The sequence below is a fragment of the Spinacia oleracea genome, chromosome 6, assembly GCF_020520425.1.
Source record: "Spinacia oleracea cultivar Varoflay chromosome 6, BTI_SOV_V1, whole genome shotgun sequence".
In the NCBI taxonomy this organism is placed as follows: Eukaryota; Viridiplantae; Streptophyta; class Magnoliopsida; order Caryophyllales; family Amaranthaceae; genus Spinacia; species Spinacia oleracea.
In genome coordinates this window covers 112,528,760-112,550,130 of record NC_079492.1, presented here as the reverse complement: position 1 = coordinate 112,550,130, position 21,371 = coordinate 112,528,760, and the positions used below count along the sequence as shown (strand labels likewise).

General features: G+C 36.5%; 2 protein-coding genes and 1 long non-coding RNA gene across 4 annotated transcripts; 1 reads left to right on the top strand and 2 right to left on the bottom strand.

The window, feature by feature from the left end:
• Positions 1 to 1,355: 1,355 nt before the first annotated feature.
• Positions 1,356 to 3,187, bottom strand: LOC130462596 (uncharacterized). The gene is made up of 2 exons (XR_008923138.1): positions 2,919 to 3,187; positions 1,356 to 1,725 (listed from the first exon to the last, which is right to left on the bottom strand). It is a non-coding gene; the product is annotated as an uncharacterized lncRNA (long non-coding RNA).
• A 301-nt stretch (positions 3,188 to 3,488) lies between these two features.
• Positions 3,489 to 14,759, top strand: LOC110795558 (chitinase 2). Of its 2 annotated transcripts, none has more exons than XM_056831219.1 (2): positions 3,489 to 4,388; positions 13,889 to 14,759. In XM_056831219.1, exon 1 carries the CDS (start codon positions 3,489 to 3,491, stop codon positions 4,386 to 4,388), a length of 900 nt encoding a protein of 299 aa, XP_056687197.1. In that variant the 3' UTR covers positions 13,889 to 14,759. The 2 variants fall into 2 exon arrangements, with proteins under 2 accessions (XP_056687197.1, XP_021856267.1); XM_022000575.2 differs by lacking the exon at positions 13,889 to 14,759 and adding an exon at positions 9,184 to 9,655.
• Positions 14,760 to 15,486: 727 nt separating this feature from the next.
• LOC130463494 (zinc finger BED domain-containing protein RICESLEEPER 2) lies at positions 15,487 to 21,157 on the bottom strand. Its single transcript, XM_056832637.1, has 8 exons — positions 21,002 to 21,157; positions 19,848 to 19,899; positions 19,425 to 19,526; positions 18,975 to 19,214; positions 17,505 to 18,890; positions 17,083 to 17,111; positions 15,847 to 15,870; positions 15,487 to 15,687 (listed from the first exon to the last, which is right to left on the bottom strand). Exons 1-8 carry the CDS (start codon positions 21,155 to 21,157, stop codon positions 15,487 to 15,489), a joined length of 2,190 nt encoding a protein of 729 aa, XP_056688615.1.
• Between the last annotated feature and the right edge of the window lie 214 nt (positions 21,158 to 21,371).

Genomic DNA, 21,371 nt, shown 5'->3' with positions numbered 1-21,371 from the left:
TTAGTTATCTAGTTTATTGTTAGCGTTTATTTTATGTGTTTACTGATTTGCTACTGCATGCAATGAATAATTATATTTATAGTTGAATTAAATAATAAAACAGTAAAGGGTATTTAAGTCTATTCCATAGGGGGACACCAAAATTGCAATTACAATTGACCTCAGATGTTTCCTTATAGAATAGAGATAGATACTTGACTAATGGGAGTAAAAGATATGAATAGTAGGATCCATGAGAAAAGAAGTAAATTAATCTCTCCATATTTTAAAAAGATATACACTTTTCGTAAACGACCGTATTTTAAAAAGAGATACACTTTCCTTTTTTGACATGTTTTTGTCCCCACTTCCCATTATATTAATATTTCTCTTTTTCTTGTGATCCCCACACTTATTTACATCATCTTTTAACTATAATAAATAATTCATCAACTACCCCACTTTCATCTTATTTTAATAAATTCAACGCACTCTCCTAAAACTATGTATCGATCAAATTATATCTTTTTTAAAAATAAGTAGAAAGTTTAAAATAAAAAGGAAATTTTTCACATTAATAAAAAGTTCACCACTTGATAAAAATACGGCCGATTATTGAAATTGCACCACTAATGAAATAGTGGGAGAGCAGATAAACTCTAAACTCTAACGTGGTACGTCAATCAATTGATGAATCATGATGTCATGTGGTTTCTGGCTTTCTGCCCTTCCACGCTTCTCACTTTCTCAGTACCTGCTCTTCTCATTGACTTCACTATCAAGTATCAATGCCTTTTAATTCCATTTAACGGAATTTGCTCATCTTCTCATACCAAAAAAATCTCTCTTTCTTATTTTTTATAATAAAATAGTAAACCAGCGGCCGGATACTTTGTGATCATGTTAATTGATCCACCTTTGTCCAAAATTAAAGAAAATTTGGAGCTTGCGTTTCACATTAAGTTGCAAACTTATTTCCAAATATGAAAATCCTAAAACTAGGGTGCGTGATTTGAACTTTTTTATTTTAGATTAAGTACGTTCTTTCATTATTCCTATTTTGCAAATAAAACGTGTACGTGATTTTCTTCTAAATGAATATTGTACTTTTATAAACAAATTAAGGTCATATTAAAAAAAGGAAAAAAAAGTCATATAGTTTCTTATACAAATTAAAGTAGTTTTTTTTTTCTTGAAATGAACGTTTTCATTGGAGCCAAAGTCACTTCACTCAAGTTCTCCAACAAAACGCCTCAAAAACCCGCCAGGGCTTCAGGACTCAGGACCAAACCCCATCGTTAACTAGTCGGTCCACAACTCTATTAGCCTCTCTATAACAATGGGGGAATGGGGGATAGCATCCGTAAAAAAATACCTTTAGTGGTTCAACACGGCCTACTATAAACATTACAGGTAAAATGAAAGAAACACAATGAAAGCTTTTGCTGGTAGTCCACTATGAATATAAATAGAACTACGTCGTTACAGTTAAGCAAAAGTCCGTTATAGTCACAATCCAGTAGCAAAGTCCAATGTGATTCGATTACAAGATCAGAAATTGGTTTGTGGATATAGCTATAGAGTAACAAGATGCAAGATGATTCTGCAGCACTCTCAGCTCATTCTGCCAATGAGGATTGTAGACTTGTAGTTCACAAGATCAGAAATCAAGTTTGAAACTGCATGATGCTAGTCCATATGGATAAGGTGCTAATTGCAAAGTGTGCACATCTTGGAATTAAACACCTGATGTTCAAGACAGACAGTATAAACGAAGTTACCGCAGGAAAAGCCCTACAGATATAACAAAAACAGCCTAATAGCCTAATTAATAAACAAATACATGATCAGCAAAGATAAAGACATTCCATTTGCAGTATATAAAAGAAAGGGATTAACAGTTGCTGCTTTCCTCAGTAAAAACACCACAGAGGTTCTCATCCACCGTTTAGTTAAGACTTAAGATAAAGAGGCTCAAATACCACCCGAGAGAAGCTACAAGGTAATAATTATTGTCCATCAGACACAATCACATGATAATAATAAAAGATTATGGAAAGTCCTCGATCAGGGAAGTATATAAGAAGGTAGATCACCATAAAAGTTGATTATCATGAACACAGAAACACACTGCAAGTCTGCATTAGGATCTACATACACACCTGAAACAGTAATATAATGGCGAACACTTGTTCCCTAGGTTAGATGGGAGTACGTCTGACATTTCTGGTTTTTCTTCTCAGTTGACTCATGCTCGAAATAATGATCCATTATGCAACATACTGAGAATCAGAAAGAGAAGTAGCAAAGCAGTCACGATGAGGAACAGATTGCCAAAACAACCTGCTGGTTAGTCATGATGATAACAGCTCTTGTGATTTTCCTATCACCTTTCACGTTTCCTAGATAAAGTATCAAGGAAAACCCACAATTTTAAGAGCTATTATAGTGCAGACTGCATACTCTCATTGACATCACAGTCTCAGACTGCTTGATGCTGCTACAGGTGTACAGGGTGTTGTACTGAACAGTTCAGGTGATTAGGTCCTTGAATACCAACTCAGAACTCGGAAGAAATTAAGATCTAATGAGTGATTTACTGGCTATCAACGAAGGGTTCAGGGTTGTTGACAATTGTGGCAAGAAAAAGCAGGAGCAGGATTATAATCCATTCAGATTCCTAGATGGCAATTGACAGAGTTTTGGAAGGCAAGGATATCTTGGATGTTAACTATAATACATTAATACTGTCTTTCAATAAAATGCTCTTATCCCAGGGATTATTGATATCAAATGAAACATGGATCTAGAACTATAGTCATACAAACAGAATAGCTAACATACTAGCTTAGTCATATCTGCACATTAGGAACAAAACATATCACACATGCACACTAAAAGAAGCAAAGTGGAGCTTAAATTTGGCTGCTTGATCATACCTTTGGAAGTACCAATCCTCCAGCTGCGGATGAATATAAAGTCTTATCGGCTCCTCCACGTCATATTCATGCATTGCCAACTCTTTCATTACATTAATACTATGGGACCTTGAACACTTAATAAGGTGAAGAGAACATAGTCAAATGGTAATGTTTAAGAAAGGCAGAAGTATCAACAAGAGATTTAAAGTATGCGGCAATGGTTGGTAGCGATAATTAAAAAGAAAAATGGGGATTGGTATGGACCATCAAATACTCCGCAATAATTGTTACTATTTTTTTCGCATTTTCTGAAAATTAACAATAAAATAACATATTTAGCCTATTAATTTATCAATTTAGATGAAATAATCCTACATCATACATTCATACTGCATGTCTGCATCACCAATTTCAACTCTCCACCACTGGCTGACTCCTCCATCACTTACTAAAGTCCAACTTTTCACTTTTAAACTATTTTTTTCTATACAATTTCGAGTATAAATGTTGGTTATTTTCCTCTCCAATTTCCAAAACTAAACCAACCATTATTCCAAAAACAGTCAAAACTACTCAAAACACCTAATTATGGGGTTGTTACTAATAATAATCTTCATCTTCTTCACCATCTTCATTTCACCGACCAAACCGGAAAACTTAAAACTTTTTAGAGAATACATTGGAGCAGAGTTCACCAATGTCAAATTCACAGATGTACCCATCAACCCAAATCTCCAATTCGATTTCATCCTTTCTTTCGCAATCGATTACACAACCTCAACTTCTTCTCCAACTCCCACAAATGGCAAATTTAACATCTTTTGGGACACCAAAAATCTCCCTCCTGCTCAAGTTTCCTACATCAAAAAGAAGCACCCAAATGTCAGAGTTGGGTTAAGCATAGGAGGTGATAGTATCTTTAACAACCTGGCTTATTTCCAGCCAAAATCAATCCATTCCTGGGTTTCAAACGCTGTTTCTTCATTGACGCATATCATCAAACAGTTTGCGCTCGATGGTATCGACATCGATTACGAGCACTTTAAAGGCGATCCAGATACGTTCGCGGAATGCATCGGACGATTAATTTCGATTCTTAAACGAAAAGGGGTGGTGAAATTTGCATCAATTGCTCCTTTTGATGATCCAGATGTTCAAAATCATTATATTTCTTTGTGGAAGAAATATGGGCATGTGATTGATTATGTTAATTACCAGTTTTATGCGTATGATAATAGCACAACAATTCCTGAATTTATTGGGTATTTTGAGAAACAGAGGAAGAATTATAAAGGGGGTAAGATCTTGACGAGTTTTATTAGTGATGGTAGCAAAGGATTAGCGCCAACAAAAGGGTTCTTTAGTGCTTGTGAGATTCTTAAGAAAAGGAAACAACTTTTTGGGATTTTTGTTTGGTGTGCTGATGAATCCAAGAGTTCGGGCTTTCGATACGAGAAACAAGGTCAAACTTTGCTAACTACTCTATGAGTAAGCTGTTTCCCCCCTATGAGTCGATTAAATAAACGGCTAACTGTTAGTCACTTTATGTTCCATGAAAGACCAATGATGTCATAGCCTACGCTTTACATGTTAACGTTTCACTCGGGCTATGATATCCATTAGCGTGCATTCGCCTAATCCCTCCGTCTCTTAATACGCGCACCGCTTTTCTTTTCGGGTCGTCCCTTAATACTTGCACCGCTTCTATAAATGAAAATTTATATCAATATTATATTATTTCTCACACCTACTTACTAACCCCACCTACACCCCTATTCCATACAAAAAATCATTTAAAAATTCACACCCCCACTCACCACTCTCCACCTCTTACCCATTTCCCACTAACTATATTAAAAAAAATACCCCACTATCAACTAACACCCATTAAATTAATAAGTCAATTTAAATGTATTAAACTCCGCACCGGTCAAACCGGTGCGAGTATTAAGGGACGGAGAGAGTATTAATTTAGAAATGTTTACATCCATTTTTCTTGTTTCATTCTAAAAGCCCAATCCCTTGAACATTTGTTTTTGTTTTACTTTGTTTTCCATCATTTTCCTTTTATCTTGCCTTGATTCTTTTTGAAGAGTTATGGGTTAAACTCTTAGGAAACCTTTGTGAGTAAAGTAAATAATCTCCTTGGTCCAAGTTTGCATTTAATGCTAAGTCTAATAAATATTAATTAAACAAGTTAATGATTCAGTGTGATCAAGTGATCTGAATGTCTAGCTAGAGGCTGCTTCAGTTCAAGTGGAATTAATAATATTAACGCCACAACTTACTCTTGACTGAACCCGTAGGGTCACACAAATAGTACGTGAACGGATCAAGTATTTAGAAGAATATAATATTCAGTAAATACTCTAATTATGGCCATATTCGGAAATGATGGATATTGGTTCCAGTGGTAGCTAAAACCATCGAAAGGCAAAGAAAAATATTTGCCGGAAATGAAGATATTGCCGGAAACAAAAATATGGTTCATGACGGAAATATAAATATTATCGAAGTCGAAGATATTACTGGAAACAGAAATATGGTTCGTTTCGGAAAATATTAAGGAAAATAGAAATATTGCCGGAATCGGATATATTACCGGAAACATAAATATTATCGAAATCGGATATTGTAGAAATCGGAAATATTGGCGGAATCGGAAACATTACAGGATACGCAAATATTGTTCGAACCGGAAATAAATTCCAGGAATCCGAAAACAAATCAAAAGCACGACGAGCGACAGGGCAACAAGCGAGTCGCCCCATCACTCGACGAGCCAGCCAACGAAGCACAAGGCCCAGCGCCTGGCAGCTGGCCTGCGAGAGATGGCGTGGGCGGCAAGCATGGGAAGCAGCAGCGCCTAACGTGGGTGGCAAGCATGGGCAGCGACAGCACTTGACGTGGGAGGCAAGTAATGCTTGGGCGCCAAGGTTACTTGCGCGACATGTAACTTGGGCCAGAAGTTGTCCGTTTTCCCAACCCTACATACTTAAGAGTTTTATGATTATCCTAATACTTAAGTGTTTCAATGATCCTAAATTCTAGGAGTTTGTAATTAACCTAAATTCTAATTCTAAGGGTTTTGGTTATCCTAATTCTAGTAGGATTCTACTATCTATTTTCCTATAAATATGTGACCCATGGTCATAAATTTATAGTATACTTAGACTACTTGAATATAATATGTTCAAGACTTTTGCCTATCACTAATAGTGAGATCCCGAGTGCATAATACCTTAGACTATATCCTAGTTGGTTGAACCTAAGGCGGATCCGAACGTGTTGTGGGCTATCTACGGAGGGGTAACATTTGAAGCTCTATATTTGTTCCTGTTTGGTTCGGGACAGCTAGGGAAGGCACGCATCACATAGTATGTAATCTGAATTATGCTAACTGATTACGTGCAATTAATTTGGATTCTGGCAATTTATCGTTTTTCCGCATGTCAATTAGATTGTTCATAACCTAACAGTGGTATCACGAGCTTCTAATTAATTTCTTAATCAATTACATTAACATGGATTAAATTTTATAAATTTGCAAAGAATTAAAAGGGTGAATTAATTTCGTGTAATTAATTGCAAATTCATGGGATTATGTAATTATATGTTTGCGAGATTTTCGTCAGTTTTGTCAATTTTGATCGAAAACTTATCTTTTTATAGTGAATTCCGCATGTAAACGGCGTTTTAAAAATTTGACAAAACCAATCTTTTTCAGCCGAACCCTGAATTCCCAAATTCGAAGTCTAACTATGATCTTTAGGAGGTTTTAGTTTTTCAAAAGCAAAATTTGTAATTTTTATGATGTTAAACTAATATTCGCGAATCTTCTTTAATAATCTTGAATTAAAAAATGGAAATGGTATTTACTACCTTAAAAATACACAACTTTTGCATTTACTACCTTATGAAATTTTTATTTTAAATTACTACCTTAAACGTCCAATTTTTTTTATTTACTACCACTTTACAGTTTTCTCATTTTAAAATTAAGATATCTCTTTCGTTTCTTAATCGTTCAATGTGATTCAAAGTTCATTATTCTCCTTTCTTTATAGGGATTTCATTGAGAACGACATTTCAAAACAATTCGTTTGATAATTCATATATATTTTAAACTTTTACAAATAATATTTAATTCGTTTTACCTTTTGCAAAATTTTAAAAGCAAGTTCACATAAATGAGAAGAATGGGATTTTAATCACTTAAAATGATTGAAAAACGAAAGAGATATCTCAATTTTAAAATGAGAAAACTGTAAAGTGGTAGTAAATAAAAATAAATTGAAACTTTAAGGTAGTAATTTAAAATAAAATTTTCATAAGGTAGTAAATACAAAAGTGGTGTATTTTCAAGGTAGTAAATACCAAAAAAATCTTTAAAAAATTGGCCTACTGAATAATATTTCAAGTTTTTAATTTAGTGGGTGTGGATACAAAAAAAAATTTAGTGGAAAGAGAGAGACAATCTAATAATTGTGGGGTCATTCCTAATTTAGAAGTGTAATAACAACTAATATGGGACGGGGGAAAAAGGAAAGTGTAATCTGGGACTGAGGGAGTATGATTTATTAACTTGTCATCATATTTAAAATATAAAAATTCTTGATTTTTACAAAACATTGACGAACTTGCACGTACGAACATGGCCGCAAGGGCCAAGAACGTACGAGTGCCCCTATGGGTGCTGTGATAAGGTGTTTTTCCGTCGTTGAATAGAAATACACCTCACCAAACAAAATTTATAAAACACCTAAACTACCGGCTATATTGACTATAGCGGCAAGCATAGGGATCGTCCCATAGGAATGGATATGTTTTACTATTCAATCTATGCGTTCACAAGCTAGTTCGGAAGGAATTTGAGTTTTTTTAATTAAACTAATCAAGCTAGAAATGCAAACAAATAAAGAAACTCTAGAGGATTCGGGAATCGGCTATGGAAATCGAATCAAAGGAAGCACAAGGTCCAAACAATCATGAATATGCAAAGACATAGCAAGTAGGGGAATGAAAACTAATGACGAACCCGCCACCTCTCGGATAGGGAACGCTAAGCGTCTAATCCACGGAAGAGCTTTCGCCTAATCCTAGATTAAACTAACTAGCATATAATAGGAACTATCATTCACTTGCACAATTAGGCTCACATTGTCTTGCCAAACCTAATCATACATTCCAATCTAATCCAATCGAATAGCATTCGCGACTACTACTCAACTAGTCATGGAAATCCTATCACTAAATCACATTTAATCACAACATCAATCATGAATTTCCCCAAAACTTCTCCAAATTCAATCCCAAAGCTTCATCCCTAACCTCTAGACTAAACTACTCAATTAGCATGATTAACATCAACATTAAACTAATATTAATCCTAATCATGAATCTAATTGCAATTATGAAGCTAATTGAAACAAAGAAAATCAGAAAATTCAAACTACAAAAATTGGGGAAAAATCAAGCAAATTCAAAATATCAAACTAATTCTAGAATTCAAGCATAAAATCAAAGCATAAACGAAATTAACAAAGCAATTAAAGAATTGAAGAACAAAATCAAAAGAAGAATTAGAATTATACCTTGGAATGAAGAAATTGCATCAAACTTGAAGCACAAAATTGAAGAACAAAACTCAAAGCAAAGAGAAGAAGAAATCTGAAAATGATGATTGAATTGAATTTAGAATCAAGAATTTGAGGCTAAGAATCCTTAATCCTAATCTCTAATCTAATCCCTAAACTAATTCTAGAGAGAGAATTCTAAGCTAAGCCTAAGAGAAATGAAAATTACGTAAATGAAAGCCTAATTCACAATGCTGCGATTTTCGGTCTTTATAGTAGCAGCCCCGCAAAGCCGTGCGACCACACGAGGAAGGCTGTGCGATCGCACCAACAAAGGCTGAGTTCCTGCCTTGATTTTGGCAATTCGTGTGCTCGCACTAAACTTCAGTGTGGTCGCACAGCAGTGTGCGCACACACTAAATCTGTGCGTTCGCACAGCTACTGCACTTGCTGTTTGCTAGTTGTTGTGGCTGCTATTCTTCGTCGATGTTGCTGCTGTGTTTGCCTGCTATTTCTTGCGTGATGTTTCTGCTGGTATTGCTAATGTACAGCTGCAAATAAAGCACTCAATTGAGCAGCAACGAAGCTCAAACAACAGCAGCTAAGTATATGCTTCATGTAGCTGTTGTACTTGCTCGTTGTTGCTGTTGTTGTGGCTTTTTGCGTGAGTTGCTGTGACTGAAATTCTGTGCTATTCTTGTTGCTAGGATGCTGGTTGTGTAGCTGCTACAAGATACTGCAAATGAGATAAGGTGAGGACAAGAGGCTGCTTCTGTAATGCCACAAACAAGAGCTTGAAAGTGCGCGTAAGTACAGCAGCTATTGCTGCTGTTTGCTCGATGTTTAGCTGCTGTTCTTGCTCGTGTTTGGCTGCTGTAATGGTGTATGTCTGCAGGGCTGTAGCTGCTACAATGGTTGCTCTTGATGCTTCTATCAAGGCACTAGCAAGGTGATGAAAACGAGCCCAAGGGGCTGTTGCAAGAACACGAGTACATGGCTGTTTTTGTGCTCGTGTTGCTGACTGTTGTGGCGCGCATTGCTGGCTGTTCGTGTGCACTTGTGGGCAGCAACCTAGTGGCTGCCTTGTTGCACATTACGGATCCTTGCATAAGCTCATGGCTTGCTTCGTCGCTGCACAAGCAAAGAGTCGATAGCAAATAAGAAAATCGCAATACATGTTATTAAAAATCGAAAACATTATTTTCGTTTAACATTTTTACAAATCATAAAACATATAACTCGTCGACAAGTATAATGACACATTAATAATACGTTAATACTCAAAACGAACCTTACGCAATAAGAATGCACACAAAAGGCACGTTTAGAGCAAAAACGACTAAAATATGCGCAAGACGAGAAAATGTTACGATAAATGCAAAAATGCAATAAACGAACTAAAAACGATAAAACTAAGCAAAAATAATAATAAAAGGCTAATAAAATGAACTAAAATCCTAAGCTAAGAGCGACATAAATGTCGCTCATCAAACTCCCCCAAGCTAACCATTTGCTTGTCCTCAAGCAAAGCTAGAATGAGAAACGGGGAGGAGAATGAGCTTATTTATTAGAAATCAAAATTATGAAAATAAGATCTACAAGAATGCACACTAACTCACTTTCGTAGGAATCACGGTTGCATTTAAGCACATGCAACAAGCTCTTTGAACCCCACAATCGCTCATGAGGGCGAGTGGGATCTCGCAAGGGTTTCCAAAGAGAGACACCCATAACTCTTCCAAAAATTTGAATCAAGGCAAGAACTAAAATGGAAAACAAACTAAGAAAAAGAAAGAAATGAAAAGAAAAAGAAAAGAGAGGAAAAGAAAAGAAAAGAAAGAAAAAGAAAAAGAAAAAGAAAAATGAAAAATGAAACTACAAAACTCAAGATAAGGGCCTTTATTATGGAACGAGCACAAAAAGAATGCTAATATTACTAACTAAATAGACGCAAGCACGCTAAACAATGTCCTAGATCGAGTGAAAGATTCAAATGCCAAGCAAAGTGAACTAAGGGTAAGCAATTATCAATTCCCCTACAACCGAGCATACCACGTCAAATCTCTAGATCCTATCCCCCTTTGAGAATAGCGTCTCGAGACACCGCGAAGGCGCCGGAAAACAAGATTAGGCTACCCGACATCTTAGCATGACAATCCCATTCCATAAACTTGACCAAATCCTCCCTCCACCGGCAATGACTCAACTCTAAAGGGTCAAGAGGACTTTTTAGGGTGTAACGTAGGCTAGGGGTAAGGTGCGGAATAAATTTGGGATGTGGTGCCCATACCTAAAGTGAAGCGCAATGAATGAACTCAACTCAAGCAATCGAACCATAACAAACTCATACCACTTATTTGGGGTACCCCCAAGCTTATTCAACAACTATTCTAAACTAAAACTCTTTTTGTTCTTTTTTTCTCGCTTTGATTTTCTCTTTTTTTGCGTTTCAAATGAAATATTTTCTCTTGCCTTGTTTTTCTCTATTTTTGGCTTTTTCACAACTATTCTTTCTCTTTTTTTGCTTTTGCTTTTCTTTTGCTTATTCATCTACTATATACAACATGATTCCTAAGCTTTGCCATTCACACCAATAAAAATCATTCCTCGACATTGCATAATCAATCAAAACCTCAAGCATCATAACACAAAGCTTCACTATCACTTCTAAGGGTGAAAACAAAACAAAGGCTATTAGGCATGTAATGTGCTCATAAGAAATGAAGGGTCAAGGCTCAAATGGCTAGCAAGGGGGCAAATACAAACAAAAACATATGAGAAAAATAGAAAATAAAGTCCTAAACTAGAAAGAAAAATAGTCACCGAAAGAAATGCCTCTATCGTCCCCTAAAGTAGTTCGGTCGCGGTCTCGGGAAGGAAAAAGTCAAACTCGGGAGACAAGAAAGTCAATGCTTAGGATCCATGCCACTCAATGATTGTATATGTGTTTGGGCTTATTTGAACATGAACCTCACATGGGAGCAAATACCACTCTCTCCGGTTTCAAGTCACTAGAGAGATCGACACCATCTTACCACAAGCCAAGGGTTCAAGACGCATGCTACCCAAAGTTCAACCAACTTTCTAAACACCAAATCCTAGATTCGACCCAAGACATTGAAAACCGTGCAACCATCTACCAATTAGGAATAAAATCATTCTAATCTACAAGTTCCAATTTTATTTGCCCAAATCAAGAATAATGCCTAAAAAGCTAGAAAAGCTTGCCTTGACAAAGATCGACCCAAACGAGCTTTAGATGTATATAAATAGCATGGAATGAGTCTTATAAACCTTAAACTAATCATATTAAACATGTAAATGGTTTATAATGTTCACTAAGGTTCATTTTGTGAAAGTTGGGAGCGAAAATGCCCTTTTAGGCTACATATGACCTATAACAACTCAAACGAGCTTTAGATGTGCATAAATAGCTTGGAATGGGTCTTATAAACCTTAAGGTAATCATATTAATCATGTAAATGGTTTATAATGTTTACTTAGGTTCGTTTTGTGAAAGTTGGGAGCAAAAATGCCATTTTAGGCTACATATGACTTGTAACGACCCAAACGAGCTAAAAATGTGCATAAATAACTTGGAGTGAGTCTTATAAACCTTAAAATAATCATATTAAACAAGTAAATGGTATAGAAAGTTTACTTAGGTTCATTTTGTGAAAGTTGGTAGCAAAAATGCCATTTTAGACTATATATGACCTATAACGACCTAAACGAGCTTTAGATGTGCATAAGTACCTTGGATTGAGTCTTAGAAACTTTAAACTAATCATATTAAACATGTAACTAGTTTATAATGTTTACTTAGGTTCGTTTTGTGAAAGTTGGGAGCGAAAAAGCCATTTTAGGCTACAAATGACCTATAACGACCCAAACGAGCTTTAGATGTGCATAAATTGACCAAAGTAGATGAGAATGAGGATTCACAACCTAATACTAAGTGTATGAAACATGCACAGGGTTTATAATTCTTATTTTGGTTCATTAGTTGAGAGTCGGGAGCGAAAACGGCTATTTTAGTCAAAATATGACATATAGCGATCAAACGAGCCTTAAATGTGCATAAATTGACCAAAGTAGATGAGAATAAGAATCGGAAAACTAGTACTAAGTATTGTAAACATGTAATGAGTTAAGAATTCCTATTTTTTTTTTCATTAGTTGGGAGTTGGGAGCGAAAACGACTATTTTTGTCAAAATATGGCATGTAAGAATCGAACGAGCCTTAAATGTGCATAAATTGACCAAAATAGATGAGAATGAGGATTTTCAACCTAATACTAAATATTTTAAACATGTAAAGGGTTAAGAATTCCTATTTTGGTTCATTAGTTGAGAGTTGGAAGCGAAAACGGGTATTTTAGTCAAAATATGACATATAACGATTAAACGAGCCTTAAATGTGCATAAATTGACCAAAATAGATAAGAATGAGGATTGACAACCTAATACTAATTGTTTTAAAAATTTAAAGGGTTTAGAGTTCCTATTTTGGTTCATTAGTTGAGAGTTGGGAGCGAAAATTGTTATTTTAGTCAAAATATGACATATAACGATCAAACAAGCCTTTAATGTGCATAAATTGACCAAAATAGATGAGAATGGGGATTGAAAACCTAATACTAAGTATATTAAACATGTAAATGGTTTATAATTCCTATTTTGGTTAATTAATTGAGAGTTGGGAGCAAAAATGGCTATTTTAGTCAGAATATGACATATTACGAACAAACGAGCATTAAATGTGCATAAATTGACCAAAGTAGATGAGAATGAGGATTGACAACCTAATACTAAGTATATTAAAAATGTTTAACAACAACATTGGCTATGAAACCATTAAGATTTTCTACAAAGCTCACATTGGCTATGAAACCAGTCCCAATGTAGTTCTAGAAACCCTAACTTGTCCTCTTTCCTAAACCCAATTCACAGAATTAGAAAACATTTAACCAATTGAAGCATGATTAACAACAACGATGAAAAAATTAATGAAAATGTACCTTATCTTCAGCCAACTAACGAAAATGGAGAAGAATCTCCAACGGCTAAATACCAGCAGCCATGACTACAAACTAAGCAATACCCCTGTTCAAAGTTTTCTTTGTTGCAATTCCAAATAACATCCATTAATTGTAAGCTGCAAAGACTGCATACTGAACTACGTGCTTGATTCTCTTTAGCTCCTCTCGAGATAAACCCTTCAGCAAGACCTGTATAGGCACGAAAATCAGAATTTTTGCTACCAGATCAAAATATTATCATAAGCTAAAGTCCTGCTTTTACGTTTTTCCGCCTTCATATTTCATACTGGAAAAGAAAACTACCTTTGTATATTAATTGACAAGATTGTGCATGCTCTGACGCAACAATGCTCTGGTTGACAACATACAGAACACACCACCAGCAATGCTCTGATGCAGTTCATTGGCCAGCCATTTCGGCATGACAACAATGAGGATAAAGCGAGACAAAGAAGCTGCAAAGAAGAACATGACGTTATAGTGTAATTGATTAACTGGGTTAAACGTGATGCAGGTGTTAGTTTTTTTCCTTACCTCGGAAGAAATTAGGAAAGCAATAGTTTGCAGCAACAGCGAGAATAGCAATCCAATATCCAAACTGTCCTCTGCAACCAAACGAATCTCTTCAGTAATTTTCATATACAGAAAAGGTTCTAATCCGAGAAGACCATAGATTTCCCTAAGGGCATGCTTGGATTGAGGGTAATGTATTAAAGGGGTAATAAAAGTCAAACTAAGGTAATTGAAGGTGATGATGAGGGGATGAAGTGGTGGCAAAGGGAACAAGCTAGTGTTGGCAAGAAGAAAATTAAAGGGAAGGGGGAACAAATACCCTCATCATGGGGGGAATAGTTACCCACCATCCCACTAGGGTGATTATTACCCTTATTTGGGGGTAATTACTTCCCCCCTTCCTCCCTTCTCCTCACAACACCACCACTACCACAATTTCTCATCCCAATACCACCACACCACCCTCCATGCAACCACCATAATTTACCTTCATTGTCTTTTTATTTTGGTGGTTTGACTTTTATTACCCCAATAATCCATTACATCCAATCCAAGCGTGCCCTAATAGAAATCTATTAGATTAAAAACTATAGAATGGAAAAGGAGGACAACAAGACAGATATAGGGATCATTGTTATGGTTTGTTCTTGTCATTGTCAGTTAATTGCTGTCATTATATTGTAATATTTTTTATTATTATTATTAATGTTATATTAACAAGTTTATTATTGTCAAGGTTACAAATCGATTTATTTTATCAATAGTAATGGAAAAATAATTAATTAGGCTAATTTATTTTTTAAACACTTGAAGTTATCAGTATTCCTAAATTAAATGTTTTAATAAGAAAGAATATGTATTGGGGCATGTAAACTAAGAGAGAGGAAAAAATAGAGGATCCTCTTTGATGTGTGAAAAAGAATAGAAATATGAAAAGGAAGAGGAATGAGATCGTACAAAATGATGTGGAAGAAAGAGAATGTCATGTGTCAAAAGGAGAAATGGTGAGAGAGTAGAAGAGAGGATATATATATCCTCTCCAATAATCCTGCTCCAGCGTACAAGTCACAAGAGCTTTCTTGTATCCATACTCGTAATAAAGCATTATTGATTTTATCATGTATAACTTGTCTATAGATTCCAGAAATACAAAGTACCAAATGTTACAGCTTCCCATGTTGACTTTTATAATGGACCTTTTTTTTCAATAAACTAGACTTTTACAGTTAACCTTATTTCCCTCTCTTTTGCATTATTTTCTATATTATATTAATAAATAGAACTTCATATTTATGTTCCAAGTCCAGTGGCACGGCTTCCAAGATCACCATTCACTCTGAGGTGAAGCAGAAGGTGATGGGTTGATCATCATTCTTCACAAACACGAGATGCGAGTTTTTTTGTAACTGCTAACAAACTAAACTTCACATTTCCTTACAAAAATTCTCTCGATCCTCATACGAAAGGGTTTCTATACGAAGCACCATGGCTCCTCCTAGGCTCAGTCGGTGGTCGCATGGGCCTATGACCCACACCGACGTCCGAGATACGCGGCCTAGCATGCGATCCGGAGGCACCACAATCGCCCTCGAAAGAATGACGATCCCTCCGAGGAGTCCGCATCGGCTCTGGCATACGGGCCTGTGGAATGCCAGTCTGCAAAATCCAGATACAAGTCAGCACATACATAACCAGACTGACAAAAAAAAGCAAAATTATCGGACACCATACCTAAGTCGAGTTCGGGTTGCTACAAGAAAGAGTCGCCCAAGCAGAGGACAACGCGGCCTTTATCCTGTTGACCACGCGCACCACCTGGTTAACCATCCTAGCAGGCACCTGAAACAATAAACAGTGTTAGTAGTTCTACCTGAAAATAAACAATAAGTATGGTGACTAAACGAACGAATAACATACCACGCGAACATCCGCAGGAACCAACGGATGGGGTCCCTCCTTGCCAGGAATCACAGGCACCTCCTCTATGATCCTAGACCCGCCCGCCGTGGTTTAACAGATCGTGCAGTCAGGCGGCGCCCAACCTCCAAGATCCGTAGGCTCAGGCTGCAACACAGACAAATAATAAGTCAAAACACGACCGAAAAGTAAAAGAAAGAACATAAGTGGATATCAATAAAGTCACAAGATTACACACACCTCAACGACAGGCGGAAGCAAAATCCGGAGCCGCACAAACTCAGGATAGCTGTGGTCGAGCAGCACGAAGTCGCCCGCAGGCATACCCTGCCGTAATACTGCCTGACGGATAACAAGGATGCCCGTAGGGCGCAGCATGCTGGAAGGCGGCGACCGGGGCACCCGGATGAGCTCCGAACTCTGCTGGAGTACCCGCTCCCCCAAGAACCAGGCAGAACCTCTAGGACCCTGGTACAGAACCCGACACCGGGACTGACGTCGGGCCTCCACCAACGTATCGGTCTCTTCTAAACTGGCCCAGCAAGTAGGAGTGAAAGTTCGGTTTACGCTTCGGTTTAAGGCCCAAACCGAAACCAAACCGAATTAATTCGGTTTTCAATTTTCGAAACCAAAACCAAACCAAATAAGCTTTCAATCCAAACCAAACCAAACCGAATTTTTAATTCCCAATCCAAGCTAAACCATTAAACCGAAATTCTTTATGGGCCTGTTTCTGGGCCTGTCTTTTGGGCCGAATTATATGCATTTTAAGCCCATTTTGGGCCCCTTTTATAATTTACTGCCTATTATTTAGCCAATTTCGAAGACTTCTCTAATTAATTTAGCCACAAGTCAACAACACACCAAATCGAATAGCTGCTGCAAAGCAATCAAATATCTCTGAAATTAAAGTCTGAAACAATGACTGATATCACCAAATCTGAATTAAAGTAAAAACACTCACTGAAATCACCAAAGTCAGAAATTAAATGCCTGAATGACTGACTGAATTACATCAAAATACCAAACGAAAAGTCTGAAGTCTGAAATTAAAAGTCCAAATGACTGAATTAATCAAAATACCAAACAGAAAAGCCTAAAAAACTGAAACTTAAACCTGGATTACTGAATTACATCAAATGCCAAAGGAAAAGACTGAATGACTGAAATACATCAAAACACCAAATGAAAAGTCTGAAATTTAATAAAATTTCAATTCATAACAAGAGATTGCAGCAGCAGCAGCAGCAGCAGCATATCAAACACCAACAGCAGGTCAGCAGCATATCAAACACCAACAGCAGGTCAGCAGCACATCAAACACCAAGCAGGCAGGTCAACAGCATATCAAACACCAAGCAGCAGCAGGTCAGTAACACCAAACAGCCTCCTACTCGTCGATCTCAATCGTTTCATGATGGACAACATCGTTTATGGACATTTTATTTAAGTCTTGCAATAAAATAAAACAAAAAAGAATTCAGATATGGCAAGGGAATGAAACACACTGAAAAAGGAGAAACAGTAAAAAAAATTAACAAATATATATAAGTTACCTTCTTCAAGAAGCTCCACTTCCTCCAAACACTCTTCAACACCTTGGAATGGACCAGCACGTAACCAATTTTGATTACAAACAAGACCTTGAACGACCACCGGACTTAAAGAGCTTCTAAAATTGTCAAGAACTCTTCCCTTGGTGCTAAATGCACTCTCAGAGGCCACGGTTGATATTGGGACAGCAAGCACATCACGAGCCATTCTTCCCATAGTAGGAAACCTTTGAACTATTGAACTTCTACCACCCCAAAATATCAAATTCATCATCGTCCTCTTATCCTCCTCCAAATACTTATCTAACTCAATTTTTGCCGCTCCACTAGGCTCACATTTATGCTTCTTATACTTACTTTTCAAAACCTCAACCTTCTTATGTGAGGTAGTTAACTGTGTATCATCCTTAGTGGATGATACTTCCTCCCTAACAACATCAGTTTGAGGCAAAATACGATATTCCTCAAATAAGGCACTCAATATATCTTTCACATTTCTTGCCCAAATAGATGCAGTAATAACATCATAAATTTCAGTCAACATCCACTCGACATAATCAAATTTATATCGAGGATCAAGGACAACAGCAACAAAAATCATCAAGTTAATTTTTTCAGGATCACCCCAATATTTCTCATACTTTTCCTTCATTTTACAAGCCATAAGACACATATCTGGATCATCACTCGATGTTAACTCTTTCAAAAGTACCGCAACATTAACCAACTCATGAAAAAATAAATTGGAAGTCACATACAAAGACCCAGATACGCGATTAGTAAGATCATAGAAGGTTTGCACAAATTCAGAAAACTTTTTCACACTATTCCAATCCTCAGATTCAGAGATACCTTTCCCCTCCCTTTCACCCAAATCAACTGTATAATGAGGGTCCTCCTCAGCATACCTCTCAAAAGCACTCTCAAGAGAAATTGCAGCACTCAACATCAAGTATGTAGAATTCCACCTAGTTGGCACATCAAGGCATAACAACTTTTTGGAAACTATTTTTTCATCCGACACACACTTTTTAAACCTTAGCAACCTTGATGGAGATTTTTTAATGAATCTCACAGCATGCCTAACACGAGTAATTGACTCATTAACCGTTTTCATGCCATCAGAAACAACCAAATTAACTATATGTGCTACACAACGCATATGAAGGAAACGACCCTTAAGAACCCCACTTTTCCAACCATTAATTTTCCTTCTCATGTATCCTATGGCGGTATCATTCGAGCTAGCATTATCTACTATTATGCAGAAATTTTTTTCAAGTTCCCATTCAAGGAAACACTTCTCAATTTGTTTACCAATTTCCTCACCCTTATGACTAGTAATAGGACAAAAATTCAGGATTCGTTTTTGAAATTTCCATTCATTATCTATAAAATGAGCAGTTAAGCACATATAGTTAATTTATTGTACTGAAGTCCATGTATCAGTGGTTAAAGAAACTCTAGACTTGCATTGCCTCAATTCATGTTTAAGTTTCCTTTTCTCAATCAAATAAGAAGCAAAATAATCTTTTGCTACTATTATTCTAGAAGGCACATGAAATCTAGGCTCCATCATACTACAAAAGTACCTAAAACCAATTCCCTCAACAAATTTAAAAGGTAACTCATCTGCAACAATCATGTACGCAAGAGCTTTCCTAACACTTGCAGCATCAAACTTATGATAAGTTAAACCACTAGTTTCTCCAGCTTTAACATTACCATGAAAAGATAACAAAGTTTGCTTAGAATCCTTAGGTGTGTTGTAGGGATACTTACGACACTTATTGATGTGAGCCTACAAGAAACTCGTATCATTCTTCTTAGGATCGCATTTGTATTCCATCTTGCAGTACTTACAGGTTGCTTTCATCCCATCAGAGGTGTCTGTCTTCAGAAAGTTCTCCCACACTTATGAACGGTATTTCATCTTCCTTTTGGATTTCTTAAGCTTCCTTGAAGAAGCTGAAACTGCCTCTGCGACATCAGGGACTGCCTCTTCCACTTGGTTAGACATTATAACTGAAATTTAAACAACAAAGCATTGTATAAGTAACTGAATAATATTGGTGTTGCTTTGTGATTAACTGATTATTCAATGTAAGGGAGCAGCATCAACATCAATGTTTACATAATCACATAATCACTACATAATCACATTGCATAAGTAAATTGAAGAAATAATGATCAAATTCGTGCAAATAAGAGAGCAGCATCAACATCAATGTTAAATGTAACTCTTAATCCTTGTCAAACTGATGAACTTTCAAAAACCTAAACCATTATGAATGCTCAAAGCTCATTATAACACTTCCCTGCCCATTGTACTAAATTAAATTGTACTAATGCAAATAGCCAACTTGCTACTACTGCTTGTTTCATCAAAAGCACATATCTTTGCAACATATAAGCAAACCAATCATTAATGCATTATAATTAAAATCCCAATTCCTGGTTACAAGAGCACAATCAGATTGCATAAGTAAATTGAACAAATAATTATCAAATTCGTGGGAATAATTAAAACAACTGAACACATAAATCGATCAAATTTCCGAATTCGTGGGAATAATATAATCATGAATAATTATCAAATTCGTGGGAATAATATAATCATGAATTTTCAAATTAAATCCACGAAAACAAAACAAATAAACGAACATATAATTGAAAAAATAGGAAATATAATCATATATTTTTGAATTCAATCCAGAAAAACAAAACAAATCAATCGAACAAATAATTGAATAAATCGAAAACAATAAACATACTCAGAAATTTTCGAACAATAAATCCAATAAAATAGAACAAATAGAAAACTAAACAAACTTAAGAGTAAGAGATTATTACCTATGAATCTTGAAGCTGCAACCGTCGGAAAGGAAACAGGGGAGGAGCAGTCAGCACAAGTCAGCAGTGAAGCTTGAAGATGCGACGACTGACGAGCAGTAAAACTAAGGTGCAGGAAAATTTTAATGAAACTGTGTGAGAAGATCAGAAGATGAGAAACTCAGACTCTCAAAGAGAAGCGAGATCTGAGAGAGTGAGAGGAGTGGCAGCCAATAATCGTTTTTGCAGGTTGAGGGTTATGGTTTTTGTGTGGGTTAATAAAGAAAAAGAATGAGGCGTTTATTGTTTTAGTGTTTTACTCTCACGGACATTTTTTGAATATTTGGGCGAATTGGGCCTGGGCTTAATTTTTGGGGCTAGGTTAAACTATGAAATTCGGTTTTTTCGGTTTTTTCGGTTTTAAATTTTCGAGCCCAATCCAAACCGTAAAACCATTTTTTTTAAAAAAACCCAGTCCAAACCGAACCATTTTAAAAAATAAACCGAACCGAATTGCTTATTCGGTTCGGTTCGATTTGGTTTTCGATTTTTTTGAACCAAACTTTCACCCCTACCAGCAAGACCATCTTAACTGTTTGCAAAGAACGAAAACAAACAGGTCAAGTGACTAGCATAAAACGAGATGAAGTAAAACTGATAATGCTTACCAAGTCCGCACGCTCGGCCGCTCTCATATCCCTAAAGTCCTTTATAGCAGTGCGTCTCTTTAGCTTCCCTGCCGTACCCCACCAGAAAGCCGCAAGGTAACCCCCGACTACTCTACCGGACCTAGGGGCAAAGAAGGGCAAGCGCTCAAAAGCCATAACTGCAAAAACAAAACAGTAAAAGCACATAAGTAAAAGTACGTAACCCATTTAGCATTCCTAAAGTAAACAATATCAAATACGTACCTCATTGAGTCGTGGCACGGCGCATAGAGAAATAGGCCTCATCGGCCTGTCTGGGCCGTCCAGGACCCGCCTAATTCCCAAATTACGTTCTTCAGTTTTTCTCTTTGAAAAACTGTTCATCCCGAAA

Excerpts from the sequence above, each read along its gene's own strand:
- LOC110795558 (XM_056831219.1), top strand. The coding sequence starts at position 3,489 with ATGGGGTTGTTACTAATAATAATCTTCATCTTCTTCACCATCTTCATT.
- LOC130463494 (XM_056832637.1), bottom strand. The coding sequence starts at position 21,157 with ATGGCTTTTGAGCGCTTGCCCTTCTTTGCCCCTAGGTCCGGTAGAGTA. Across the intron at positions 19,900-21,001 it reads CGGCCGAGCGTGCGGACTTG|ATATGTGCTTTTGATGAAAC; the intron begins GTAAGCATTATC and ends TATGTTGCAAAG. Across the intron at positions 19,527-19,847 it reads CAAGTTGGCTATTTGCATTA|TTATAATGTCTAACCAAGTG; the intron begins GTACAATTTAAT and ends TTTAAATTTCAG.